A 24,497-nucleotide genomic window follows, 5' to 3' on the forward strand; every position below is an offset into this window, starting at 1 on the left:
TTGGGGTGTTTAGATAGACACTTGTTGAAAAGTAGTTTTGGTGCAGAAGCTCGATCGCTTGCAATAAACCACTCCTGATTCGTAACAATCAACATCATACTGGTTTAATAAATTACTAAAAAAACAATACAAAAGCACCTGACATTCAGAATTCAGTCCATTATTGACTGAACACAGCTCTAAATACTGGCCACCCAACAGTATTTTATAAAACAGTGGTTTCTAATTGAATTGAAATTTAGTATACATTTTATAGACAATTTCTCAGTTCATCTGGTAACACAGAAGTTGTTTTCTGAGAACTTCATCAGGGTTCTGTGATGGTAGGTCATAAAGATAGAAATGCTGTTTTATATTATATGTTGGAAAGTATTGCAAATCTAGTCACATTTGCAAAAGTAAAACATGTAAGAACCTTTTACGAGATGTGCTGATCTTCCAACGATTTGGCACATTTATAAAACTTATATTTCATCAGTAGTATGCCTGATGTAAAACCTGTCTTGTGCTTGGTTAAAGGTTTCCTTTAAAAACATTCAAAGTGGGCTCAATTTGCCTCAAAAAGGCAAATGGTTGATTAATGGTAATGATAAATGGTTGATTAATGTGGATGAAATACAACAATTTTAACTTTTAAGAATTTACTTAATTTGCTTTGATTTAAATTTATTTTGCATTCTGCATTGGGCAAGCTAATGTGTATACAGTATGTTTTATATCTATTTTGTATTTACTAATAGTTTTAAATATTTGTCATTTCTGTAGTAAGTGTGATCATCATCCCCTAATAAAGCAATGCTTTTATTTTTTTTTAAAGAACTACCCACAAGCATTTTTGTTTATGAAATCAAATATTCTACTACACAGTGCTGTAACACCCAAACGAATGAAAATATCCAGGTAGGTGTACTGTGGACTACATTCACTTGTTTGGGTTGCTGTAACGTGAAAAAACCCCTTTACAAATGTCACTGATCTACTGATCCACTCAGATAAGATTTATTAATCCAAAGAATTGTAAAGTTGGATATGTAAGTTGTGAATATGTAATTAACACGCACTCACACACACAAAATATCAACGTTACCTTCATTGCACTGAACAGGAAGTTGGCACCTAGAGGTGCCCCTTTAAAACAACAGGCAAGCGTAGGCGCCTCTGAATTCGAAAGAGACCTTGCAATGAAGCAGTTAATAAGAAGTTACTCATGATTCTGAGTTGACATACAAAAATTTATTTCTCATGTGCACAAAAAAATCTGAACAGAACTGGAACAATGATTGAAGCCATGTGGCTTTAGTTATAGACCATCAAAAATCCTTGTTAAGATCTGTGACACATCCCTTGTATCATCTTTACAACTGGAGGAGACCCATTCCTGCTGTTGTCGGCTGTGCAGTCTTACTTTTTATGCCTCAGTTTTTTAAAGTGGCACAAATGTAGTACCCAACCATAGCTTTAGAGTTCAATAAGAAATACAGCAGTTTATTGTCGAATCCCAAGTGCAATATGACCATGATCATTTCTTCTTTCCAAGTGAGGGGCTGCAATGCTGGAAGCACAGTCTTGCTGTTTGATATTTCTGCCAGAAGTTTGCCGGTGTTATAGGGTCACCTGATTCAGATGTGACATTCACCCAAATAATTACACGAGAAGAGTTTTTGATGCAGGCTTTGCCCAGGATGTTACTCTGCTGTGCGCTTTTAATTTTATCCCATTGGGTGTGTGTGTATGAAAAAGCATGCAAACCTGACCACAATGAAGTAGGTAAGGTGAAGTTGTCACTATAACATCTAATGGTCACAAAAATAAGTTGCTTTTTACTGAGCAAGGAAAGGCTGGGCTTTCTCATCACTTCAGTTTAAACATAGTTACACACTTCACAATGAATGTGGAATGAAGGTCACGTTTAGACAATAGTTGTGACAACAGTCTTCAGAATCAGAGAATGAAAATATATATCTTTTTCTTTTCCCTCTGGCAAGCACATCAGTAATTTCAGTTTTTTTAAATTGAGGGTTGTGTTCGACTTGGTCCAGTGGCAGAGCCCAGCAACAGAAGAAATGAAAAAAAAGCCATTTTCTTTCTTTGCATAGTGATTTAAAAAAGTCATGTTGGGAAAAAAAGACAAAACAACGCAACCAAACCTACAGGTGATGACTGTCACGGCCTGAATCCCTTGAACAATTTGTAGGAGACTTGTGAGTTTGTAGGTTCATGCTGTGCTTGGTCTTTTTGTAGACCACAACCACACTTCAGACACAAATGTGATGTCACTTTTATCCTTTTTATATCTACAAATGGGAGAAGTAAATTAGTATTCATGTAATGCTGTAATGCTCAGGGTGTACGTGATCTTATATACAGAGAAGAATTGTCTTCACATTATACACAAATCATTCTACAAAGCAGCAATTTGTTGCAAATAACATAAAATTAAATAATTGCTAGAATTCACCTTTTCGCATACAGAGATTTAATATGCATAATGATGTTCTTTTTTCTCTGCATAATATTACCACATAAACTTTCAGTGTTGACTAGTTGGTTTTAACTATAATACTGCTTTTACAATGCATACACAGACTGTAAATAAAATATTAACAAGAACTAAGTCTTTGGCAAATGTGGTAAAAAGTTACATTCACTTTACATTTTTAGGAGCAGTAAGAGTGAAAAATTTCACCACTGAAAAAATATTGTTGTTTTATATTCCTTCTTCACTGCATTACCTAATCTTTTAGTAGCGGAACTAACAATAATTGGTTGAGTTTTTACAGTTGCTTTCTAAAACAGAAAACTGCTGTAATGATGCTTTATACTAAAAATGTAGATTGTAAGGCATTAACTGTGGTCTCAAACTTTAAGACTTGAGATGTTTTTTTTTCAGTTCATGTCTTGGACTAATCTTCATGGATTCAGTGTGAGGGGGTTAGGGTATATCCAGTTTTATCACTCATGATCCATTTTTTAGTAAAACAAATTTTAGTCCATCAAAATAAAGATGCCCTTGTCCTTTTCTGCAAGTGATTGGGGGAAATGTGTTGCTTGAATATAGTGTTAATCTTGTTCATTATTGATATGGCTTGAAGCCTGAGGCCTGACAGAGTCTACGTAAAGCCAGCAATGCAGTAATAGTGCCTGTCACAGCTGTCTGCATCTTAAACAGCTGCCCTATGCAGTATGTGCCTCCTTCTTGTCTAACTTTCATACCTGGATGTTGTCACAAAAGCTGTTTGCTTTCTTCATTGTTTTTCATTATAAGTGCAAATAGTTACAGAAAACCTTTAAAAAGACACCTTGTCTTATTTTTTTTGCTAAAAAATAGAATTTTGGACTAAGGCTTTGAAGCCAGTGTACTGTACATGGAGGATGTAACATAAATTTAGAGAAAGATTTAAAAATGTTTACATGTACTGTATGTATGTTGTAGCTGCAATGACTACACCATGTGAATCTAACCAATGCAATGGCATGGATAAGTAATTTGTAAACTTCAATTCAGGGCTTCTTTAAGTGCCAGCTCTGATCAATTGATATATTTACACACATGTTTTCAATGAAATGGTTGTCTATACTGCCCTACAGAAAAAGGTAGTTACCAACAGTGAGCTCTGAGTGTTCCAATCCTATAGTGTCACACCTTCAGATAATAGTGCAAAATAAGAACGAACAAAGGTCAGATATTGCATGGAATTGGATCATTTGCTCTGTCTTTAAAATACAAAAATGAAATGAAACAAATAAAAAAAAATCAAATGATCCTGAATGTTCAAAACAACAACAACGACAACAAAAAAACGACCTTCATAATAACATCAACAATGATAAAAAAAATAGAAAAAATTAATTTAAGAATATATTTACTCATTTAAATTCTGGTCGGCAGAAGACCATGATGTGTCATGGCTTCCTTTATTTTTACATTTTAGTTTTTACAACTGATTGTGTATCACATAAAACATGTCCACATAATCCTCTCATGGCATCATCAGTAAGGAATATACTTCGTTAGGCGTGCTGTGCTGCTTGTCAGAAAGAGTTTCTGGAATCTGTTGACAAGGGGACGGCCCACACTGATGGCTCTGTCTTTTCCACAGAATGAATGTGATGTGCAGTCCTCTCGGTTACAGCGCGCAAGTGAAGGGAGCTGTGCCAGGCAACTCAGGAGAGTCAAAAGATTCTCTGCTTCGGAGTAAACTGCTGCTTTCAAGTTTGAGTCCGTTTGCAAACTTTTAAGAGGTGAGATCACAGTCAGATAAAGGAATGTATTGATCCATGAAAAAAAAACAACTAAAAAGAAAAAAAATCACATCACGTTTTTTACGTTGCCTTCTTAACAAGCCTTGTTTTTCTTCTTCTTTTTTTAACAATATATATATATAATCTCTCAAAGTCTCTTGAAATTTTACAGTCTTGCAGATTGAAGCATAGGACTGTGAAGTTGGAAGGGCCAAATAGTGTGTGTGTGTTTTGGTGTGTGTAGTGGTTGGGAGTCCCTGTTAGTTTGTCCTTCATAATGTAAGCAAGAGACAGTAGGAGGGTTTTGGAGCGGTCTTCCATCTGTTTGCCCTTAATGCTGATCAGACTGGTACAATATGGAGGCCATACCCATGATCCTGCAGTTTGATTTGGTTTCCATGGTAACTAGTGGCGGTCGTAGGCAGTGGCAGCAGTGGGAGGGGCGGAGCCTCTAGATGCGGCACTATAATAATAAGGGGAACCTGAAAGTTAACACAGGAGAAGAATGGACCGGTTGAAAAGACACAAAAGTGCAACACAAAAATTTCTAATTCATGCACACTCCAATCCCTCTGATTTAGATGGAGCGAGACTTTAACTCATATGCAAAATAATAAATTAAATCACTTTAGAATGAGAACAAATTATGAGGTACAACAGATGTGAGGGGGACGTTTGTGTTGTTTTCCTATTTATAGGTTTATTGTTGAGACTAATAGTTGAATTTTATAAACATAAATATAACATAAGCTAATATCCTAAAGCCAATACCATAGCTTCTTTCAAGAAGCAGCTGGATGAGATCCTTTATCAATTAAATACCAACTACCAAACGGGTTAGATGAGCTGGATGGCTTCCTGGTGTGGCCTTACAAACACGTGGACATGTATTTATTTTTAAATTAAATTGCCTTTGTAAGACCAAAATTTATCTGATGGTATTACATCTGCAAAAACACCATTCTCATTAACATACTCATCTTAAAACTGATTGATGAAGTTTATTGGCGAAACATTAAAAAACTCTAGCTTGCAATCGGCCTAATTTGATTTTTTTTTTCCACAGACAGAACTGATCATTAAAAAAGGCACAACATGTAAACCACAAACGCCACACTTTTATTGTCAATTAATATTGTAATTATACATTATTTACTCCATGGATAGATGTAATTGCTTTTGCAATGAACATTTAGCTGCAAAATAAATTATTCTCCTTTGTGTCCTAACTGTACTTTCACTAAAATATTGATCAGACATGAGCGTGGTATTTTATTAACATGAAAGACTAATTATTAAAAGGGAAGTTGTTATAAGAGACAATAGAAGTAGTGCATATGCATAAGAAATATGCAATTTTAAAAATACTCACTTAATAATGCTGGGTTGCTGAATCTCCAGGCTTCGTTGTAGGTTGTGTACTGTGGATGGGTATAGGGGTTTCCAGAAAACTCACTCCCTAGAAAAATAAATTATAAGATCTCTATTTTTGAATTCTGAAAAGCATGTAACAGCAAAACAAAAAGGAAAGGATTTCTGCATTGGGACTTGTAGTCTGTTCTATGGTGAATATTGTTTGTTTTAGAAATGTAAATTGTGATGTGTTTTCTTCCCACTCTGCTTTGAAAAAGTGTAATCCCTGCTTTGCACTTCTTTAACATAATCAGTGCATCTGAAATTAAACCGTTGGACTGCAAGCCCTTTAAAATTTTGTTTTTGTGTGTGGTGATCATTTCTCCTGCAGGAGTACTTCCCTTCAATTTATTACTCAGTGGATCCTTTGGTAGTTTTAAAGATCTGTCTTTGTTTCCTTGGATATGAGTTTAGACTCTTCTCCCTGCTCTATTTGTTGAAGCAGCCATTTAAACTCCTGGGGCCGTGGTAGGAAAAGAATTGTAAAGATTTCTTTTCTCTCTCCACTGATTTTTTTTTTTTATGCTGCAGAATTCCAGTTTCAGGAAGTAACTCAGACCATGTCAGTGAGCAATGCTGTTGGTCCAACACGTTTCTTTCTTTTATGAGACAATAAAGGCAAGATTTTATATGAAGCTGGTGAAGAATGGCTTTTGGTTTAACAGTGTTTGGGGCCTGTCACTAAATCTTAGTCGGTCTGTGCCCGACGAATGGGGTAGTGCACAAAATGTATAGCCTTAGGATTAAGAGGATTTCTGAGCCTCACATTACTGTGTGTGACTGATGAAAATGAATCTTTGATAAAAAAACATATTTGAAGTACTAGAAAAGACATGTTTTCCAATGGAATGAAGTCTGTCACAAAATCAAATTATCAAGTGGAAAACAATATTTATGTCACTGTATGCAGAGGTAATGCATAAAAACTGAAGCTTGTTTTCATTTTAGATATATAAATATTTTATTGATAAAGTGAGAGAAGATATACAAGTTCCCCATTTTATGTTAATCGAAATCACCTTGCTTTCCCGAATAATGTGTCCTAATATTTTTTTTGCATAGGTGAACGTGTACTGAGAAAATGCTGGTGCCATTTTTGGTTTAAGAGAGGGCTTGAGCTCAGTGGCGGATTGCATCCTGTTGGCTGGAACTGGAACTCTGGCCTGGTCCCTGGGAGATAGTGATTTAAATATTTACAGGCCTCCCCTGCCTCTGTTTTGTGACCCTTAACTGTCTGCCATGAACCTGAACCGCAGGTTAAGTAGAGGCGAAAGAGATACGCTCTGTAGCACTGGGGCTGGAGGACGGCTGAAAACAATGTTTATCGACGACTTGTGAAAGTACGCGCACAAGGGGATAATGAGCTTTGGAAGTGAAGTGTAACTGAGAGGAACTGTCCTATCTCCTTTCCTCTGATCAGTTATTGAGCACGTTTAATTTCCTCATCCACTTCAGATAAGTACATTTACAGCTCTGAGTCCCCGGTTCTAGGTCAATGTCACTTGGCATGCAGATTCATGTTGCTGATCACGATCTAAAATTATTATCGTATTGTCGTGAAAAACAATAACAGCAATAATGAATTTCAACTCCTACAAGTATTCACTTTCTGATTTATAATCTGGATCCTGGAAAACGATGCGATTTTTAAAACATTTTTCCTGTACCTGTTGAAATATACATATATATCTCCCTTGACTGAAAACTATGAAGTTTTAAAACTTTACAATTTTAATTGATAAGAATAATTAATACACGCCTTAGATTAATTTAATCAAGCCAGAAAAGTCATATTTTGTTGAAATTTAATATATAAAAACTAGTTTTTTATTGGTAATGTCTAGTCTACATTACTTTATGTTCTGTACATTTGAAAACGGGATTTTCTTTAATACAAATTACCTGAAAATGTAATAATATTTTTTTCTCTTAAAGCTGTGATTACTGTATACACAAGCTGTTAAAATGCCACATATGCGAGTATGTAATATTTTAAAAATAGTTTGTATGAAGTCAGTAACAATTTGGCAACTAAGATGCCTATAAACCTCACATTTTGTATCTGAATTTTCAAGGATTTTTTCAAATTTCCCACAAATTTTCCAAAGAACGATAGAGTAGGTTTTCACTTACCAGGAACCATTCCTGCAAGTGTGGAGGTGGGATAGCTTCCCTGTCCAGTGGGCGGCACATGAGGTGGGTATCCAGGTAGGGTAGTACTGGCCATCTCCCGACCTGGACAGAAGGCAGACCAGAACAAAAATTGACTTTTTGAACAGCTTCCCAGAGAACATAAAAGAACTGGTTTGCTATTTAATTAAGAAACCATGGAAGTGTAACCAAGAGAAACTGTAACTTCCCAGTTTATACAGTGTATACTGTCCTCTCTAGTGGTACAGGTCTCTTTGTGGAACAGTGGTACAGGCTCTAACTACAAGGTTGCAGGTTCAAATCCTCAGTAGGACAGTGCTGTGGTACCCTGGAGCATGGCAAAGACTGCCCCCCCCTAATATATCCCACTATAGAAATTGGGTTAAGTGTATGTTGCTCTGGATAAATGCCTCAACCAATAAAATCAATCATTAGTACTTTGTTTTGTCTGTTCCTGCTTGTCTCCATGATAATATATCTATCCACCTACCTAAGCTGTTTTGATTTCTCATGATGTTATTGTAAGGTGTGCTATTAACATATATGGAATTTATAAAACATTGTTTTACCTTATTGGTAACTTTATATTTAACAACAGTTTCTATTTTATTAATATTCTTTTAGGTGTGTTTTCCTGAGGACAGTCAAGTCCATGATATCAATGCTAAAATTCATAAATATTTTTTAACTACTTTCTCATTCTTCAGAAAAACACATTAAACACATTTTACTTCCACCATTTAAAAATTTGTCTTCCCTCAATAGTATTCTGCACATCACAAAATAAAAAATCCATATTTGCTTTAATTAAAGGCACAATGACAAAGCCAACACCTGTTGTACACATTTCATGGAAAAAAAAGCATCATTATACAAATGATATCATGTATAGAACAGAGACATGATAAATATGCACTGTACACTCTTAAGGAAACTCATACTCATATTTAACATGTTAATATATATCATATTCAAAATAAGACTTATTTATTCGAACATCTCATGGATTAAGGTGTGTAATAAATGAAAGAGAATAATTGCCTTTAGGGTTACACAGTAAAGAAGAACAAAAGTAGATCTTAAAGGAAAAGTAGGAAACTGCAATGTCTTGTATCAAACCAAAAGCACTAGCAGTCCCATTTACTAGGGTGAGAGTGCTAGTGAGTCTTGACTTTGTAAAACTGTCTTATAATGACTCAGGACAGGGCATTAGGCTGCACTGAAGATTAAATAACCATGGTCACATGTAATCAACGGCTATGCCTTTTTATGTAATTGTAAGCATATACAGTACTCTGCAGGGCAATTGTAACACTTCACTTTAATAATGGTATCAGTGGGGGTTAGAATGTTTTGGAAAAACAGAACCTGGGCAGTTCTCAGGAATGGTGTGCCATATTGCTTACTAAAGCCTATGCTTTTAAACAGAATAATTCCCTGACCACACACCAAAAAAGTCCACACCATGTGAAATCCTTTTCTTCCTTCTCTATTGGATTTAATTTCCATCTTCTCCATACATGTAGCGAAACCTTTTCATTTTCTGCTCGTTAACATCTTCCAAACTTTCTTCATTCTGAGCTTGTTTAACCCCAGAGACCCGACTTTCCAAAGCAAAGCACTTCGGCCATGGTAGAATCTAGAGATGTACAGCAGAGCCTTTGTGGCTCCGGTCCCTCTAAGTCTTGAGCATCATAAACACAGTGTTTCCACATTCAGCACTGTAATTGGTTGTGACGGTTGACTGTCCTACCCAAGCACCAGAGTGCTTGTGTTGCCGCACGTAGCTCTAGCAGATCCAAAGGCCGGCCTTCAGAGGCCCCGCAGATGATACATTGTTAGCAGGAGGAGCACTGAGGGTCAGGGGAAAATCATTTCCCAATTGTGCATTAATGAGGAAGGCAGCAGTCAAAATTGCTTTTGTTTACACAATACAACCCTGAATATTTTAATAAGGCTTTGTGGTATGCCTCACAACTTGGAGGTCCACATTCTGCTGTTAGGAAAAAAAAAACTTTGTAAGCACCTCGGAGGAAAACTCATAAATGTGTTACTTTTGCCTGCTTTTAAGACAAGCATCCATATGGCCATCTGAAGGTAGTCCAAAGCAGTGACCAAGAACAGGAATGATTTTTCCCATGTAGCCATATAGATATACTACTATATCTCATGGCAAACTGATATATATATATATTTGTTTTGATTTTAAAATTTCACAGATTATGAAAAAAATGTATAAACCAGCAAAGAACAAACGGCAAAAACATTGCTCAGGCAGGCAGTGCCATCAGCTTTTCAGAAAAAGCGTACTGAAAAATCGGAAGAAAACGGCAAGTTTCCTTTTATTTTTGTTGCGAGATTCTACTATTTCTGTCGCCATGGTAATTTCTCCCTTTTTTATAGTGTTAGTGAAGACACAAAGGAAGAGACAGATCCGTCGATAGCTGAACGGGAATTCATTTTCATTGGCGTCGCTTTCAGCAGTGTATTAACAGGGAATGGCTAATTGGACACACAGTATCCTCTCCAGCAGCGGCTTCCCCACCAGCGCGGAGTACTGTGACTGCAGTAGGGATGTACCTGCTATTAAAGGTTGGCTTGCGTACTGCCCGTAGCTGGAGCCACGGTGGGCATAGGCACAGTAGGAAGGGGTTGAGGCGTCTACAGACACGGTGGGCTGGAAAGGCTGCAGCTCCGCTAGGCCTGAGCCCACCAGGGACGAGGGAGTGAAAGGAGCCAGCGAGGCTTCGTGCGGCTCCTGCTTTACACAGATGGAGGATGAATGGAATTCTGCCGGATGGAGAAAAAAAAATACAGACAAAAAATAATGACGCACAGACACACACAGAGAAAAGAACAAGGGGAGACAATGAGCGGTGGGAGAAGGTGAAAAACACCAAACGTGACCAATGCTGGACGGGATGGATGTAAAAGGGTGGAAATGCCCCGTGTCAGATTTTGAGGGATTTCAACATCCTCAGTCAGGTGCGTGCCAGAAGGAAGCCCTGGTCCCTTGGACGTTTCGCAAAAATAGATGCCGCTTGTGTGCGAGCTGGTGTATCGAACGCCGAGGAGAACTGCGGACGCTTTGTGGTGGAGTCACAGCAGACAGGCCGCAGGTGAAGGTATAGTCTCAGCAGTCTGACACAGCGAGGAACGGGGGGCTCAAGTTGAAATGGACACACTGTGGGTGGGACAGATGTTTTCATAATGGCTTTGGAGCCCTTGTTATCATTACACGCCGGTGGCGGTTTGCTTCAGTGTTGTGTTAATGCACCGGAATCTACCTCTTTAATCCCCTAATCCCATTGTTCTCAGAGTGCAGATGCCACCCCCTACCCACATACACCCCAACATTGACTTTGCTTTAAAGAAAAAAGGATCCCTCTGCAAATCCCTCTTTAAGGAGAGTAGGCAAACTACAGTAGCAGTCCTCTTTGTCAGACACAGGCCCTGGAATTCTCTCATGGCCAGGCTTCACAGACAGAATTTCTGGCTAGAGCTCACAGTGCTCTTACTGTGTTAGGTTTGGCTCCATGGGTTCAAGCTGTTAGTAGCGAACACCTCCCATTTCAAACCACACGGAAGCGATGTGGTAATGTGGTGGGAAAAACAAAAAAACTGTAGCTGTTGAGGGTGATACAGCGCATAAGATCATTCTGAATTCTGTCAGGTTTTTCTTGGACTGCATGCTATTGAGAGAACATTGTACAGTCATGGTGGTATGGTAATATTAATTATTATTAATAGAACTTTCATCCCTAGAGGTCCCCAAAAGCACTTTCCGAGCCTGGCAGCCATTGTGGACCAGCAGTCCCACTGTGCAACACATCAGGTGGAAAAGTGAGACATTTCTTCACCAGCTAAATTAAGGACAACAATTAGTGCAATCCTAGTGTAGCTAGTGTAAGCTAGCCAGAACTCCAGGGTTAACATCCTTGTTCTTACAAATAGCACCATGGGATCATTAACTACTGAACACTCAGGATCTCTTTTAACAGTCTCATCCAAAGGATGGCGCCTCCTACTGCGGACACAACATCATGTCCCCAGTCAGCATACTGGGGTACTGGATTAGAAGTTCTGTTTAAGAGGGAATAGTGCCACCTACTTGTCTACCAACACCATTTACAGCAGCAACCTGATTCTCTTTATAGGTCTCCTATTTCAGTACTAACCAGTCCCAAGCTTGCTTAAGATTCTGAAATCTGAAAACATCAGATTAGAAAGTGGTATAGTTGTTGTCAGGTTACACCAAGGAATACAAGCAAGACTTATATCTAGCAATCAGATACATACGAACAAAGCTTACAGTATATGCGGGCTTGCTTCTATAGGACTTAATCATTAAAGCAACTGTATGGAATTAGGTAGTTATAACTACCTAATGCTATTCTAATTTGAAACATAACAAGCCTTTTAAACATACCATGCTGTTCCTTCTATGTTGTTTCATTAATTATAGAAGTCACAAAGGAATTTCACAATTTTTTTGTAGTAAAAACTAAACAATCTTCTTCCTAGATTATTGTTAAATGCATTCTTAATGCTTTTTTTAGCGCAAGATATCTTTTTGTAGGCAAATGTTCAAAAGCTGTACATGTTTTATTTCACTGGATTTCCTTTTGAAACATAAGCAATCAATGTGAGTGCTGTTCACGGTGCTACATGTCCTCTTTAAATTTTTTTTCAGTTTGCAAGGCTGGTTGGGAAGGCTCTCAGGACTGCATGATAACCTCATTAGCTGCTTCCTAACTATTGTTGTTTTACAACAGAATTGTGTGTCGAGATTCCTCATTAAGATAAGGGCTCCTTTATATGGAAAGCTTTAGTGACAACCCTCTTAGACCTAATGCCAGGAAATCAAACAGCCTTACTGGCCCCTTTCCCACACAAATCAATTCAAAAGTGAAGATTTACTCATCTAGTATAAATAGAATAAAGGAAGTTAAAGATAAAAATACCTTACTGCTTCATTAAGTGTCTAAGAAAAAAAGAACATTACTGAATGCCTTTATCCTTCTATAATTAAGGAGGCTATTGATATGTACTTTAATTTTCACTTCACATGGCTATAAAAACACAGAAAAAAAACAAAGATCCAGGAAGGTCTGAAGAATGGTAAAAAAAATCTAAAACATATTTGACTTACAATAGTTTGACCATAACATATCTGCATATATAATTCATATTTTAAAAAATCTCCCTTTTAGACTACATTAACCAGCATCAGAATCAATCCAAAACTCTCATTAATTTTTATATGACACAGCACCGTTTGCCAAAAATAGAACATAAATCGCAAGGCAAAAAAAACAACCAAACAGCAACAATAAAAACCATTTGTTCAAAGAATTAGGCGAGTGTTTGCACAGTGATTGTACAGTAGTTGCCTGACAGACAAGGGCACCACAGAACACTGACCTGAGTGTGGTGTTCTAGACCACTGAACTTTGAAACTAATAAAAATGGTGTTGCTTATTGTCCAAGAGACAAGATACTCCCCAAAAGGAAAACTGTCAGCTTGCGATTATTGGGATGGAGGAGAAACACAGACCTGTGAGAATCCTCTCCCAATACAGCAGCTCACAAACTCTTTTAGTTATTGCAGTGTAGCAAATATAGTTTCCCCAAACGCTTTTAGAAAACATCAACAACCTTTGTTCATTTTTTTTTCCCTGTGTGTTTTTTTTTTAGCAGTGGTGCAACAAAGTCATCAGCGAAAAGTCTCTTTAGGTGGGTGAAATATTAAATTTACCATGACAGGGACACCTTCATGTTAATAACAACAACAGCAGAAAAAAAAAATCTTTGACCTCCATCCATTCTGGTATATCCAGGATGTAGCAATTTATCACCAGCCAAAAACCCTTACACCCTAATTAATTACAACTAAGTAAAGAATGTTTGGAGAGCCAAATTGCTTTAATTCCCCTTACACTTGGTGAAAGTCATTCATTATCAAATCTGTGCTCAAAGGTTAGTGTGCTAGTGTGAAGACGAAATAAACATTAATTTCAGGCCCTCCAGTGTGCGGATAGAGGAGCAGTTTGTCATGAGACCACACATTAAGACCTGGAGGTTAGGTGGCTGGTTGTTGTTTGCAGTGCACTGGAGAATGGAAAGCCACACTTGAAACAAAAGGTCCACGGGATGGATGTACCTCAAGCAAAAATTACGACTTTTTTTTTAATAGGAGCACATTTCCCTGACACTGTATTCTGCCTGGATTGAATTTCATTTGATATCAGTGCAGAGTTTGAGATTACATTATCCACTCTTTTTCATGAAATGATGCAGAGCAATCTTGACCCCTGCCGAACCATTTCAATTTCTCAATGTGGGACCAAGGGGTGCCCACTGAGACTATACTATCCCACTGAAACCAGGATGCCTCGTATTAATAGACTCAGCAGGCACAATGCTTCCGGAGTTGTTTCTTTTGGTTCGTTTCTATCATCTCTAAAACATCACTTCAAATCTCAGGTAGTTAACTCATTAAATCCTGCACATTTCTACCGAAATTTTGAATTACACTCAAGTTTTTTTGTGTTTTTCACTGTTACTTCACAAATGTAAAATATTAAACCCATATTCACGTACAGTCGCTTTTTGAAGATGTATTATAAAGGTATAATAAATAAAACCTCCTCTGTTTAAAGAAAAAGTCAGCTGAGACTGGCTGTTATCTGCACATCGCAGATGACCCCTAGCATTTCCACTTCTGAGACCATTTAATATAAAAACTGCTATAAATGCGCTGAAAATATTCATATAAAAGGAGGGTAGCTGCTTTCTGCTGAATTTAAATGATGTACACAATGCTTTAAATCCCTTTCTTATTTGAACTGCCTGCCTACTTTGCAGATACTTTTAGCTGTAATAGGATAAACAGAGGACACAAAAGATTTCTATCTTTCTAGCTTTGCAGTTCCCTTAAAATTCCAATCTCCGTTGGTAATGAAGAGTTCATGAATCATTCATCTTTAATAGATTATGCAAATCTAAGGACATAAAATCAACAAGATCAATAACTGCAGGCATTTTAATTGGCACTAGAAAACATTTTAAGAATGAACATAATCTCCAGCTCTTTCCCCTGTTAAGGCACTATTAATTCAAAATTGGATCCCTGCCTAAATGCAGAAGATAATTTAGCACCTTTTTTGCTTGGCTTCAATTCGGATTGCTTGGGTTTATCATATGCTAGTAAACCATAATATCCTGCTATTAACCAACCCCCAAAACGCTATACCTGATTAAAATACATTGCAGATTAAGTTATTAGTGTCAACAGTCACTAGGGGAAAATCAAGTGTAAAATTTTAAGTGCCAGTGACTGGGCAATAACCACAAATATAAAAACAAGCCCAAGCTTAAATCAAAATCTAATCAATATATTTAAAACTGCAAAAAGACTGCAGAGTTCAGCAATGAATGATTCTGCTATTTATTTATTTTTATTTGCACATTTTGCATGATTTAACAACACTAACCTACTGCCAATTAATTTCCCAATTGAATACAATTGCATAGAGCCTTAGGCCCTCTCTTGCTGTTTTACGTAATGTTCCTATGTGTACACCCACACATACTGTATATATTATACACACACTTGTGTATAAGTATAAGAATCTATTCATGAAAGGATTCAAATATTTTTAAAATATATTTTATTAAAATGTTCTAATTTATTTTGCCACGATTAAATATTTGAAGAACAGCATTACAGTTTAGTTTTTTTTTCATTGGAAGTTAGGCATCCTTTTGTACCAGTAGACTGACAGGTAACCTTTGCTGGGCCCCTTTAAGGAGAAATACCTCCTTTTAAAACATCCCAGATGCAAACAAAGGCACCTGCCATGAAAGGTCTAAACCAGACTGGGCCTGCTTTGATACAAGTGCCAGAGCACCAAGGACAAAAACACACCTTTCTTCTCACGAGGCCCAGCTTGCTAGGGAACTCTACCTCCCACATATTAATGAGAAAAAAAAGGGATTTCTTTTCCACATAACACTGCATGGTATCGTTTCAGAAGGGGCACTGCAATTTTCAATCATCCTGTCTTCCCCCACGCAAAACTCATTGCCTTTGATGGCTCCTGCATAATTATGTGAATTTTAATAAAACCTCACTGTATTAATCTCATCCCGACACTTGGCTATCAGTAAACGTAACCTTCTTCTAGGTAATAACAATGGCAACTACGAAACAATATTTCAATTAGCAAGATAGTCATTAACCATGACAGACTGAAAAGTAGGTGTTGCTAGCAGCCAAACCAAATCACTATTAGACGCTTAATAGAGACTATTTCAAGCTTATAACCATTTAAAGAAAAACAATACATACACTGCATACATTGTTTATGCCAGTCTGCAAGAAATTACAATGCACTTTGCCCTTCTTTCAATGCTGGGATACTGTACAATGACTTAAATCATTCAGCCACATGTGTTGGCTTCTAAACAACGGTCTGTCGATTCACAGATCCAGCTTTTGATGTCTTGGACCTGTCATGCAGCTTTTAATTATAAGAAAGCCTCTTTCACATGATCCATTTTCCAAAATAAAGAGGGGCTACCTTACAGAGCAGGGTACTACAACCTTTCTGATCAGATATTACAAAGGGTCCTTTTCCGATAGAAAAACAACACATTGTAACATTTTCTAGCCCTGTCATGGGTATTAATAAAAGGACACGAGTTTTAACAGCAGCAGCAGCAGCTAGATAAGGAGAGATTCCTAATCCCCAGTGGAACCTGCGGCTGGGCAGATGAATGGGAGTGTCCTACCTGTCACTACAGGATAGCTCTGTGACACGTTGGGTCCTAGGTCTGGGTTGGCACTGGCAGACAAGCTGGGCTTCACTTCATCAAGTCCAGGGTTCAGTGCTGGTAGTGAATACTCGTTAGTCTGCAAAGAAGTTTGAGGGATTAAACACCAGCATGAAGTTTTGCGGCAAGAATCGGTTAAAGCAAGTGTTTTCACTCAGCTTTAAAAGTATGGTGTCCAGGAGAATCCGTCAGTACGTATATAATTAATGCACATGTTGGGAATCTCTTTGAGACAACAAGCAAATCAAAGTGGGATTTTGAAATGAGTGAAAAGACAAGGCGTCAGCTGTCTCTTTGTGCTTCAGTGCAATCATCCCCCTGACCAGTCAAGAGAGGAGACATTGCTGCTTTGTTGCAGAAGCGCACCATGTGGCTTTGTACGAATAATTCACCGTTTTTTTTCTCAAGTTAAATCGGAAATAAGAAAAGAAAATTCAAAATGATAACGCTTCTTAATCCGAAATTTGAATGTGAAATTTCTAATGCCTTTGCTTGTCTTAAATGTTACAGAACACAATCTAGCAAATACATGCTTACTGTTGGTGCAAAGTTAAAACAGAGGAGTGCTTTATTCAGCCATAACTCGATTCTTTATTTCATCTTCCTGCAATGTTTTTGAAACAATAATTAAAAAAAACAAGGATTAACGGTTTATTTATCTTTTAATCGGCCACTATAGTCATTTTCATGCTACTGTTGTTCTTAATCCAATTTATTTACAGCAGGGGATTGAGGTGGATTCTTTTTTTAAGTTTCTAAATAAGATGGCTACTCTAATATGAGCAGATGTACATTAGTTTTGTCTTTTATTTTAAAAGCCCTCTTTCTGAGCGGTGCTCGTACATGTGGCAAACAGCACCCCAGCCCCCTATGTCTGAGCAGCTCTGGGGGCAGTAGCCCCCCGAGGACCGCCTGTGACCCCAGTCATGTCTGCTTCTATCCCAGATAAACTCTAATTGTCTGCTACAACTGTTCACTGGCACCATGGCGGATGTTGTCTTCTATTCTTAAGGGCTTCAGATGCACAACAGCCATTTTATCATGCAGATAAAGAAGAAGAAAAAATGAAACAACAACTGAAAAGGGAGTTTTGAAAAGGATGGCCAAATGGCCAGCAGAAGTGTGGGAGGGGTGAATCCATTGAGTTTTGCTTCAGCAGAATGGGTTTTTAATGCCTTTCTTTAGACACCAGACACAGGCTAACAGGCTAACCTTTTCATGAGTTAAAATAGAGAAAAGCATCCATGAAAGGGGAAAGTGGTCTGATTAATATTACATTAAATTAAAACTGATTTTTCTGGACTGTTCCAGGTCCTTTTTATCCACAAGACTACCCTTTTCCCTCTTCTGTTTTTAATACTCTCTCTGCTGCTCTTTGTGATTGCAAGTCATTTCCAATTCGTTTTGGTATTGATCTTGCAGTAGAAATCAGTTTTGTAATTAGCTGCAAATTAGGCCTTCTACTAGGGGTGAGGGCTGTCCCCCTGATTTATCACCAGCGTAATTCGCCGCGATTGGAGAGAAATTAAAATGAACTCAATTAGGCGACTGCTTTTGCTTTATGGGCTTGACTTGGAGTTTCAAGGGAAAAATTAATAGTCTCTTGTTGTTTAATAGTCTAATGAAAGTAAATAAAGGTTATCCATTGTAATAAGCTCAGGGCTTAAAATAAAAAAGTTGTACCTATAGGGCTCTTTTTTTTCCTTGTGGATTGTTGGTTGGAGCGCTCCTTTTAATTTTGTCCATTATGATGGATAGCTTGCCATGTTTGCAGTGTTAACATCAAAAGAAACTAAAGGCAAATGTGGAGTTTGATAACAATCCAAAGCAGAGCTTTTTTTTGCTGTATTTACAATTCAGACAACCTAATTTAAATGATAAATCTGGCAGCACAAAATGCCTTCTTTATATCTTAACCATGGCATTACAGTGGAAAAACAACCCCTAAACAACCACAAGAGTTGAGAGACCCACAAAATAAGACAGCAATTCATTACACGCTGTGCTTTGTGTTCTTTTCAATGATGTCAGTTTGAAGGATCTTATCTTCAAAATCAACAATATGCAGGGGAGGTTTTAGTGATACCCACAGCTTTATCAAAACCATGTTATAATGCTGAGAATTGTTTTTTGCTTTAATTTTGTTCCATGTGCAATTTCTGATTGCTTTTTAGCCAATACATCAAGGACATCCCAGCAATTAAAGATTTAATTTTACTGGAAAGTACAGTAGATCCTAAAGTAACATTTCAGGCACGCATGCCATTCTGTTTAACCAATTACAATAAAGGACATGATTTGGACAAACTGAAGATTGAAGATAAATTGTAGGATACATTGGTATTTGGGTTTAATTAAGGATAAAAAAGAAAGGTGCACATGTTCACCACTGATTTTTTAAATTGAGCTTTTAAAGCGCACTTGCAGAGAATATATCGGAAATCTCCCCCAAACAGGCAACTTCTTCACCATGAGGGCCCTCTGCCTCTTTGCTCATCGCTTCAGTCTGGATAATACGATACTAACCTGCTCTGGCTTGATGTGCTCAGATGTTGGGAAGACGTCTGGGTACGAAGGCCTTTCAAAGACTCGGTCCAAGGCCTCGAGCTGTTGCTGAGTGAAAGCATCGGCTCTCAGGTGCTTCCGTAAACTGTCCACACTACCCTGAGAGTCACTGTTTGGGCCAGAACCATCTGAGCCATCTACAAGAAGAAAAAGCGACATGCGATTTTCTCTCCCCTGGAAGCCGCGCTCTAGTTCAGTTCACTAGCGTGCCACTTATATGTGTGTATGTGTTTTTTCGGTGCGCGTTTCAGGGTTTGATAGATTAGATTAGAAATTGGTGCGTGACGCCAGCTCAGATGGATGATGCCACAGACAAATCCTAATCATAGCGGGAAGATGCTGAGTGGTGTTTGTCACCCTCATGCACTCCGCTAGGGTAGTGGCAGTCCCGCCCATCACAGCATTAGCACCAAGGGGCTGTGAGGAGTCTGTGGTAATTGATGGATTACCATCAGCGCAAATACACACTTGCTGGAGAGGTTATGTATTTCAGTGCAACCAGTAGCAATTACGGTGGGCTTTCATTATACATCCAGTTACAGAAGATTTTACTGGAAATCAGGGGCTGTAATTTACAGGTACAATTTCCTTTACAATTTAATACCGCTTTCACATAGAGATTGCTTTTCATTTAGGAAGACGGGGGTTGACACGAGCTGAATACAATTTTACAGCCCAGTCGCTGGTTTAATCACTTCCTGGGAACACATTCACAAAGTATGAGCATTTTCTCTGACTTTTGACCCGATTACCCCGCTATTCCAAGAAGGATACCTTTGCTTTTCCTTTGTCACTTGTGTAAGACACCTTAAACCTCTTACAAACCTCCACCCCCCTTGAAAATGCAGCATCTGTGCCTGCAGCCTCTCTGCTCTGCCGTTTATTCAGGAGGGCTTCAGCTCCCTTACAAATCTGTCATTCTAAATTTGCGGCAGATTATGTTCTCTCTTCAGCGAGAGAGTGGTGATATATGATATGCAAGGCCCCTATTGATTGCCTGATCTGGTGGCAGGAGGCAGCCGAAATGAACTTGAAATGAACATCATGCCTCAACTCATTGTGTGTATAATACTCTACTTAATCCCACATTTTTCTCTGCTATGGAATTCAATTGATCAATCATGTTTCACTGATAGTACCATTTCAGGGCGTTATTGCCATTCCACTCTGCTGCTTGACCTTTTTTCAATGGCTGAGGCCAGAGGATGAACCTGACTTTCATGAAGAACAAAATGTGTGGGGAACTGAATATGAGGCCGAAATAGCCCGCATGTGTGTACGAATTTAACATGTAACTGCTGAATGTTTGGCTCCGATATACCCCGAAATTAATAGGGTATTACACCGGTAACGTATACGTTTAAAGTATGTTTTATTTTCAGAAAACAGGTTTGATTAACAAAGTACCTTTTTTGTATATGTCCTTACAATTAATAAAGCCTATAGATGCACACATGTCCGCACGATGCGACACGCGGTTTAATTACTTCTTCTGTAAGAACTCTTTTGTAGATGTGATATTTAAATCACTGTAAACTCTTCGTGTTCCCCAGAACAATTTGAGCTCGGATCAACCAGCTCTTGATTGATGAGTAGCAATCTTCAGTCCTCAAGTCCATTTCTTTTGTAATTTTCTGGAACCTTTCAGGGCTGCTGAAATAAACCGTCTTTATTCCTGTTCAGATTGCAAAATTCCTTACATCGTCTTGTAAGTTACCAGTAATCTTTCACTAAATAAATCATGGAGACAATAAAGAGTTTATGGAACAACTATATATATTTTTTTGGGATATCATCAGTGCATTTGCATGACAGGATACTGTTATCTTGAAACAGGTCACGTATGTACACACATGGAACGTGATGTGTGTGCCTAAAATATTTGAATCTGAGATTAGGCGAGCACTATTAAAAATGGTTTATTCCTTTCTATCCCATTATTTCCTGTTGGATTGTAGTGTATATTTTTTCAGTATCCTGGGAGCCTGACCACATATCTCTGAGCAGGCGTCTCTTATGGACAGCTCCCTCGGGGGCCTTTCACACCACTGCCAGTTGTTACTGTATCAAACTCAATTGTTCTCTTTGGTACTGAAGCAAATAGAGTCATTAATTACTTTCTATCAGCTGGCCCGAGTACAAAACTCGATCAATAACCCGGCATTTGTCATTCACTATAGTGGAGCATGCTTCCCATACACAAAATAACAAACCTTGCAAGGTTTGCCTACAGAGGTAGCAGCATGGCAGTAGCAAGATCTTGTGGAGGTGTGAGGTTGTCTTCTTTCTTTTTACTTGTACTAAAAACCCATTTGAAATGCCCTGTTTTACACGGGTTAGGCTTCCCTCGCATTTTACTAAAATCTGAGCATAACAAAGCTGTATCTTGTACAAACATAACTGATCCTCCTTGAAATATATTTCATAATGTTAAAATGCATGTGCCATGGTTAGTTCTGTTATTACCAAGATCAGAACAATTGTGTCTTGTAAATCAAGAGGACCGAATCTGTTACTGAAACTACAATGAAAACCAAGAAAAAGGCTACAACAATAGTTAATGACAGAACGCAGAAACAGAGAATTGAATTTAAAGGAAAAAAGTGCATCCTTCTGAAGCAACTTTCTCAGATTAGCTGCGATGCAATATTAATTAACTCTAATCAGGATAACTCTGGGCTCTATATTTGAACAAGCCTCCCTCTGTGATGTTTTGTTGGTATTTTATTGATCATTGTCACACTTGAGTGTATTCATTTTGACATCTCTCAGTATTAACACCCCAGTAACAAGGGACCAGACTCTATCAGATCAGATAACCAGCTCTATAAAACTGGCTCCCCGGGCTTCACACCCAGGGGTCACGACCCCTAGCAGGAGGTGGACTGGCACAATTCTGTACTTGAGAGTGCTTGTCATGTACCTGCATTAGAGAGCAGACAAAAACTGTACAAGATAGTACCCTGAAACACCCATGTGGTATTCTCTCTGTTTTGTCCGCTTTTTGTACACAATCCTCAAGTGAAACTTGTTCCTTAAAAGAAACAGAAAATCTGAAACTGAAAACAGTGCCCATGTTTTCAAGCCTGTGAGTGGCCTGTCTAAGCCAGACAGGTGGTGCTTTCTCTCCTAACTGAAGGAAACCATGTTTCCTTCTTTCATCTCATCCTCTTCCTGATAACATCTTATCACAGAAAGTGAAGCTTTTTAAAAGCCTAATTAGGCTTTGTTAATTCATTGATCTTTGTTTTAATTTAGTATCTGTGAATTCTCTAATCAGGTGTGACATCTTGTTCACCGTGGGATCCTGCTGGTATTTGCTTTACGACTGGCAGAGTCTCAGGGAGGTGAAGAGAGATGCACTCAGGGTCACACAAGTTCTTAGCTGCACTGTGTGGTTTCAGGGCAAACGCTTCAACTTTGAGCAGAAGTCAGTTCACGTTACAACAGCGCACTGCAAAGCATTGTTTAATTTAAATATGGTCTTTTTCACGGTGTCTGAAAATAGGCAGATTGGCATATAATTTCACCATTGTTACCAACTGATAAAAAAACACAAAATAAAGAAATTAATTTCATTTTTAAATAAAGAATGTATTTTTTAAAAAATAAAAGATGATATATTAAATCTCTAAAGGGATTATTCCATTTGCAGATTTGTGCCCTTAATGTACTTATTGGGAAAAGATATAATACTGTACATACTGCTCAATTTCAACTGCCTACAGTACATGTATTTCATCTGCCTATGGTTTCCTTTTCTCCTGCTTTTTAAATTTAGTCAACGAAATCACTGCTTTCAGCACCTGTGAGGAGAGCCCTAGAAGGAGCCATTGTAGCAGCACAGGATGCAAACACTCATGTGCATTCAACTACTGGGAACAGACACCTCCACTCTGTTTCCCTAACTATGCTTGTTTTGAGAAACCATGCATTTATGAAACCCGTGGTGCAGAAAGGCTGTACTGCAAACAACTGTATCAAAAGAGGTGGCAGCAAAACCAGGGCTATTAATTTCATGTTATGTTTCTGCATGTTGAAGGGGTTTATTAATTTAATTTTATCATGCCGAACAATGCACTGCCTGACAGTGGTGAGCAGGATTTTTTTTTTTTGTTGCTCTTCCTCGTTCTCATCTACCCACATGCATGATCGTGGTGTACTCCATCATTTAGTGCTGCTGCCTTGGTGGTGCCGTGTTCTGGAACACAATTAATGCATTTTTTTTTTAAGCTGGTAACGCATCGCTCCATTAATTCTCAGCATCAGTGCCCATAATTGACTTTTTTTCTGACATGATTTCTCTTTATGTGAAATCCTTCCTTTTATTTTTTAGCGTTCCTCGGATCCGGCGGTATCATTTACAGCCAATCAGGTTGCTTAATGACACGTCTTGTTGAATGCAGATGCACCTCTGAGTGTGACAGGAAAGAAGGCCGTCGTCTGTTTATGGGTTTTAATGTGTTTGATACAACTGTGGAGCTTTCTGACACAATATTTCACCAAATGCCAAAAAAAACTTAAAGTATTTTTTTATTGTTGTTGTGTTTTACTGAGAAGCAATTACATCAATAAAATCAGCCTGATCTGAAAGGTTTACAATGCCTAACTGATTAGAGCAGTTTTAATAATGGTTTACTCAGTGTATTACTGTTCACGTTGCTTGCAACAGAGACTTCTGGCAAACATTTACTTCTTTCATTACTTTCTTTACATTTGTTTCTTTTAAATCATCTGCAATCACTCAGAATATTTAGTAAGCTTTTACGTTAATTAATTGGGTTATTGAAGTTGGCTTTTTTTAAAAAAGAGAAGGAAATTAGAAGTGGCATCCCCTGTTGTATCTGCATAGGTGAACAAGCATCATGCATCTGTGTGAGTACCAAGCACAGTTTCTGTAGGGGCTCTTCTGTTTCTGTACTATGCTGTCTCATTATTTCTTCATAGTGTGTTAAAGAACTTTTCTTGTAAATAGAACCCTAGAGTGACAAACGATTTTTCACATACAAATTAGTCCTTTTAACGCTAGGAAACACAGTATACGCTGTATTTATTCAAAATTCTCATAGTTAACATGGGGGTTGAATTCACATTGTGTTTTACAGCGACTTAAGCCCATCGATATTTTGAACATAAGGCCCGGATTTCTAGATGTGGACATTTGGATTCTATTCATGCATTGCGGGCATGAACTTGGAGTCCAACATGTTTTATTCTAGACATAACTGTTGTATCCTTTCAATCACATTGCTGTTGTCTGACCTGGACATTCTACCTCTTATATCAAC

At 38.0% G+C, this 24,497-nt stretch overlaps 1 protein-coding gene across 5 annotated transcripts in view; it reads right to left on the bottom strand.

Annotated features, from left to right (window-relative positions):
* Nucleotides 1-1,218: 1,218 nt before the first annotated feature.
* pax2a (paired box 2a) overlaps nt 1,219-24,497 on the bottom strand; it is a 45,615-nt gene continuing 22,336 nt past the window's right edge. For 2 of the 5 annotated variants that reach the window (XM_088916599.1, XM_088916600.1), the window contains 5 exons: nt 19,171-19,346; nt 16,603-16,723; nt 7,789-7,890; nt 5,615-5,701; nt 1,219-4,705 (listed from right to left, as the gene is read on the bottom strand). In XM_088916599.1, the coding sequence (XP_088772725.1) occupies nt 4,584-4,705; nt 5,615-5,701; nt 7,789-7,890; nt 16,603-16,723; nt 19,171-19,346 (608 nt within the window). In that variant the 3' untranslated portion in view covers nt 1,219-4,583. Of the gene's footprint in view, nt 4,725-5,614; nt 5,702-7,788; nt 7,891-10,386; nt 10,597-16,602; nt 16,724-19,170; nt 19,347-24,497 lie in introns of all 5 variants that reach the window. The other 3 variants (XM_088916602.1, XM_088916601.1, XM_088916603.1) reach the window with 2 other exon arrangements.

Source organism: Atractosteus spatula, chromosome 5 (genome assembly GCF_055471065.1).
Source record: "Atractosteus spatula isolate fAtrSpa1 chromosome 5, fAtrSpa1.hap1, whole genome shotgun sequence".
NCBI classification, from domain to species: Eukaryota; Metazoa; Chordata; class Actinopteri; order Semionotiformes; family Lepisosteidae; genus Atractosteus; species Atractosteus spatula.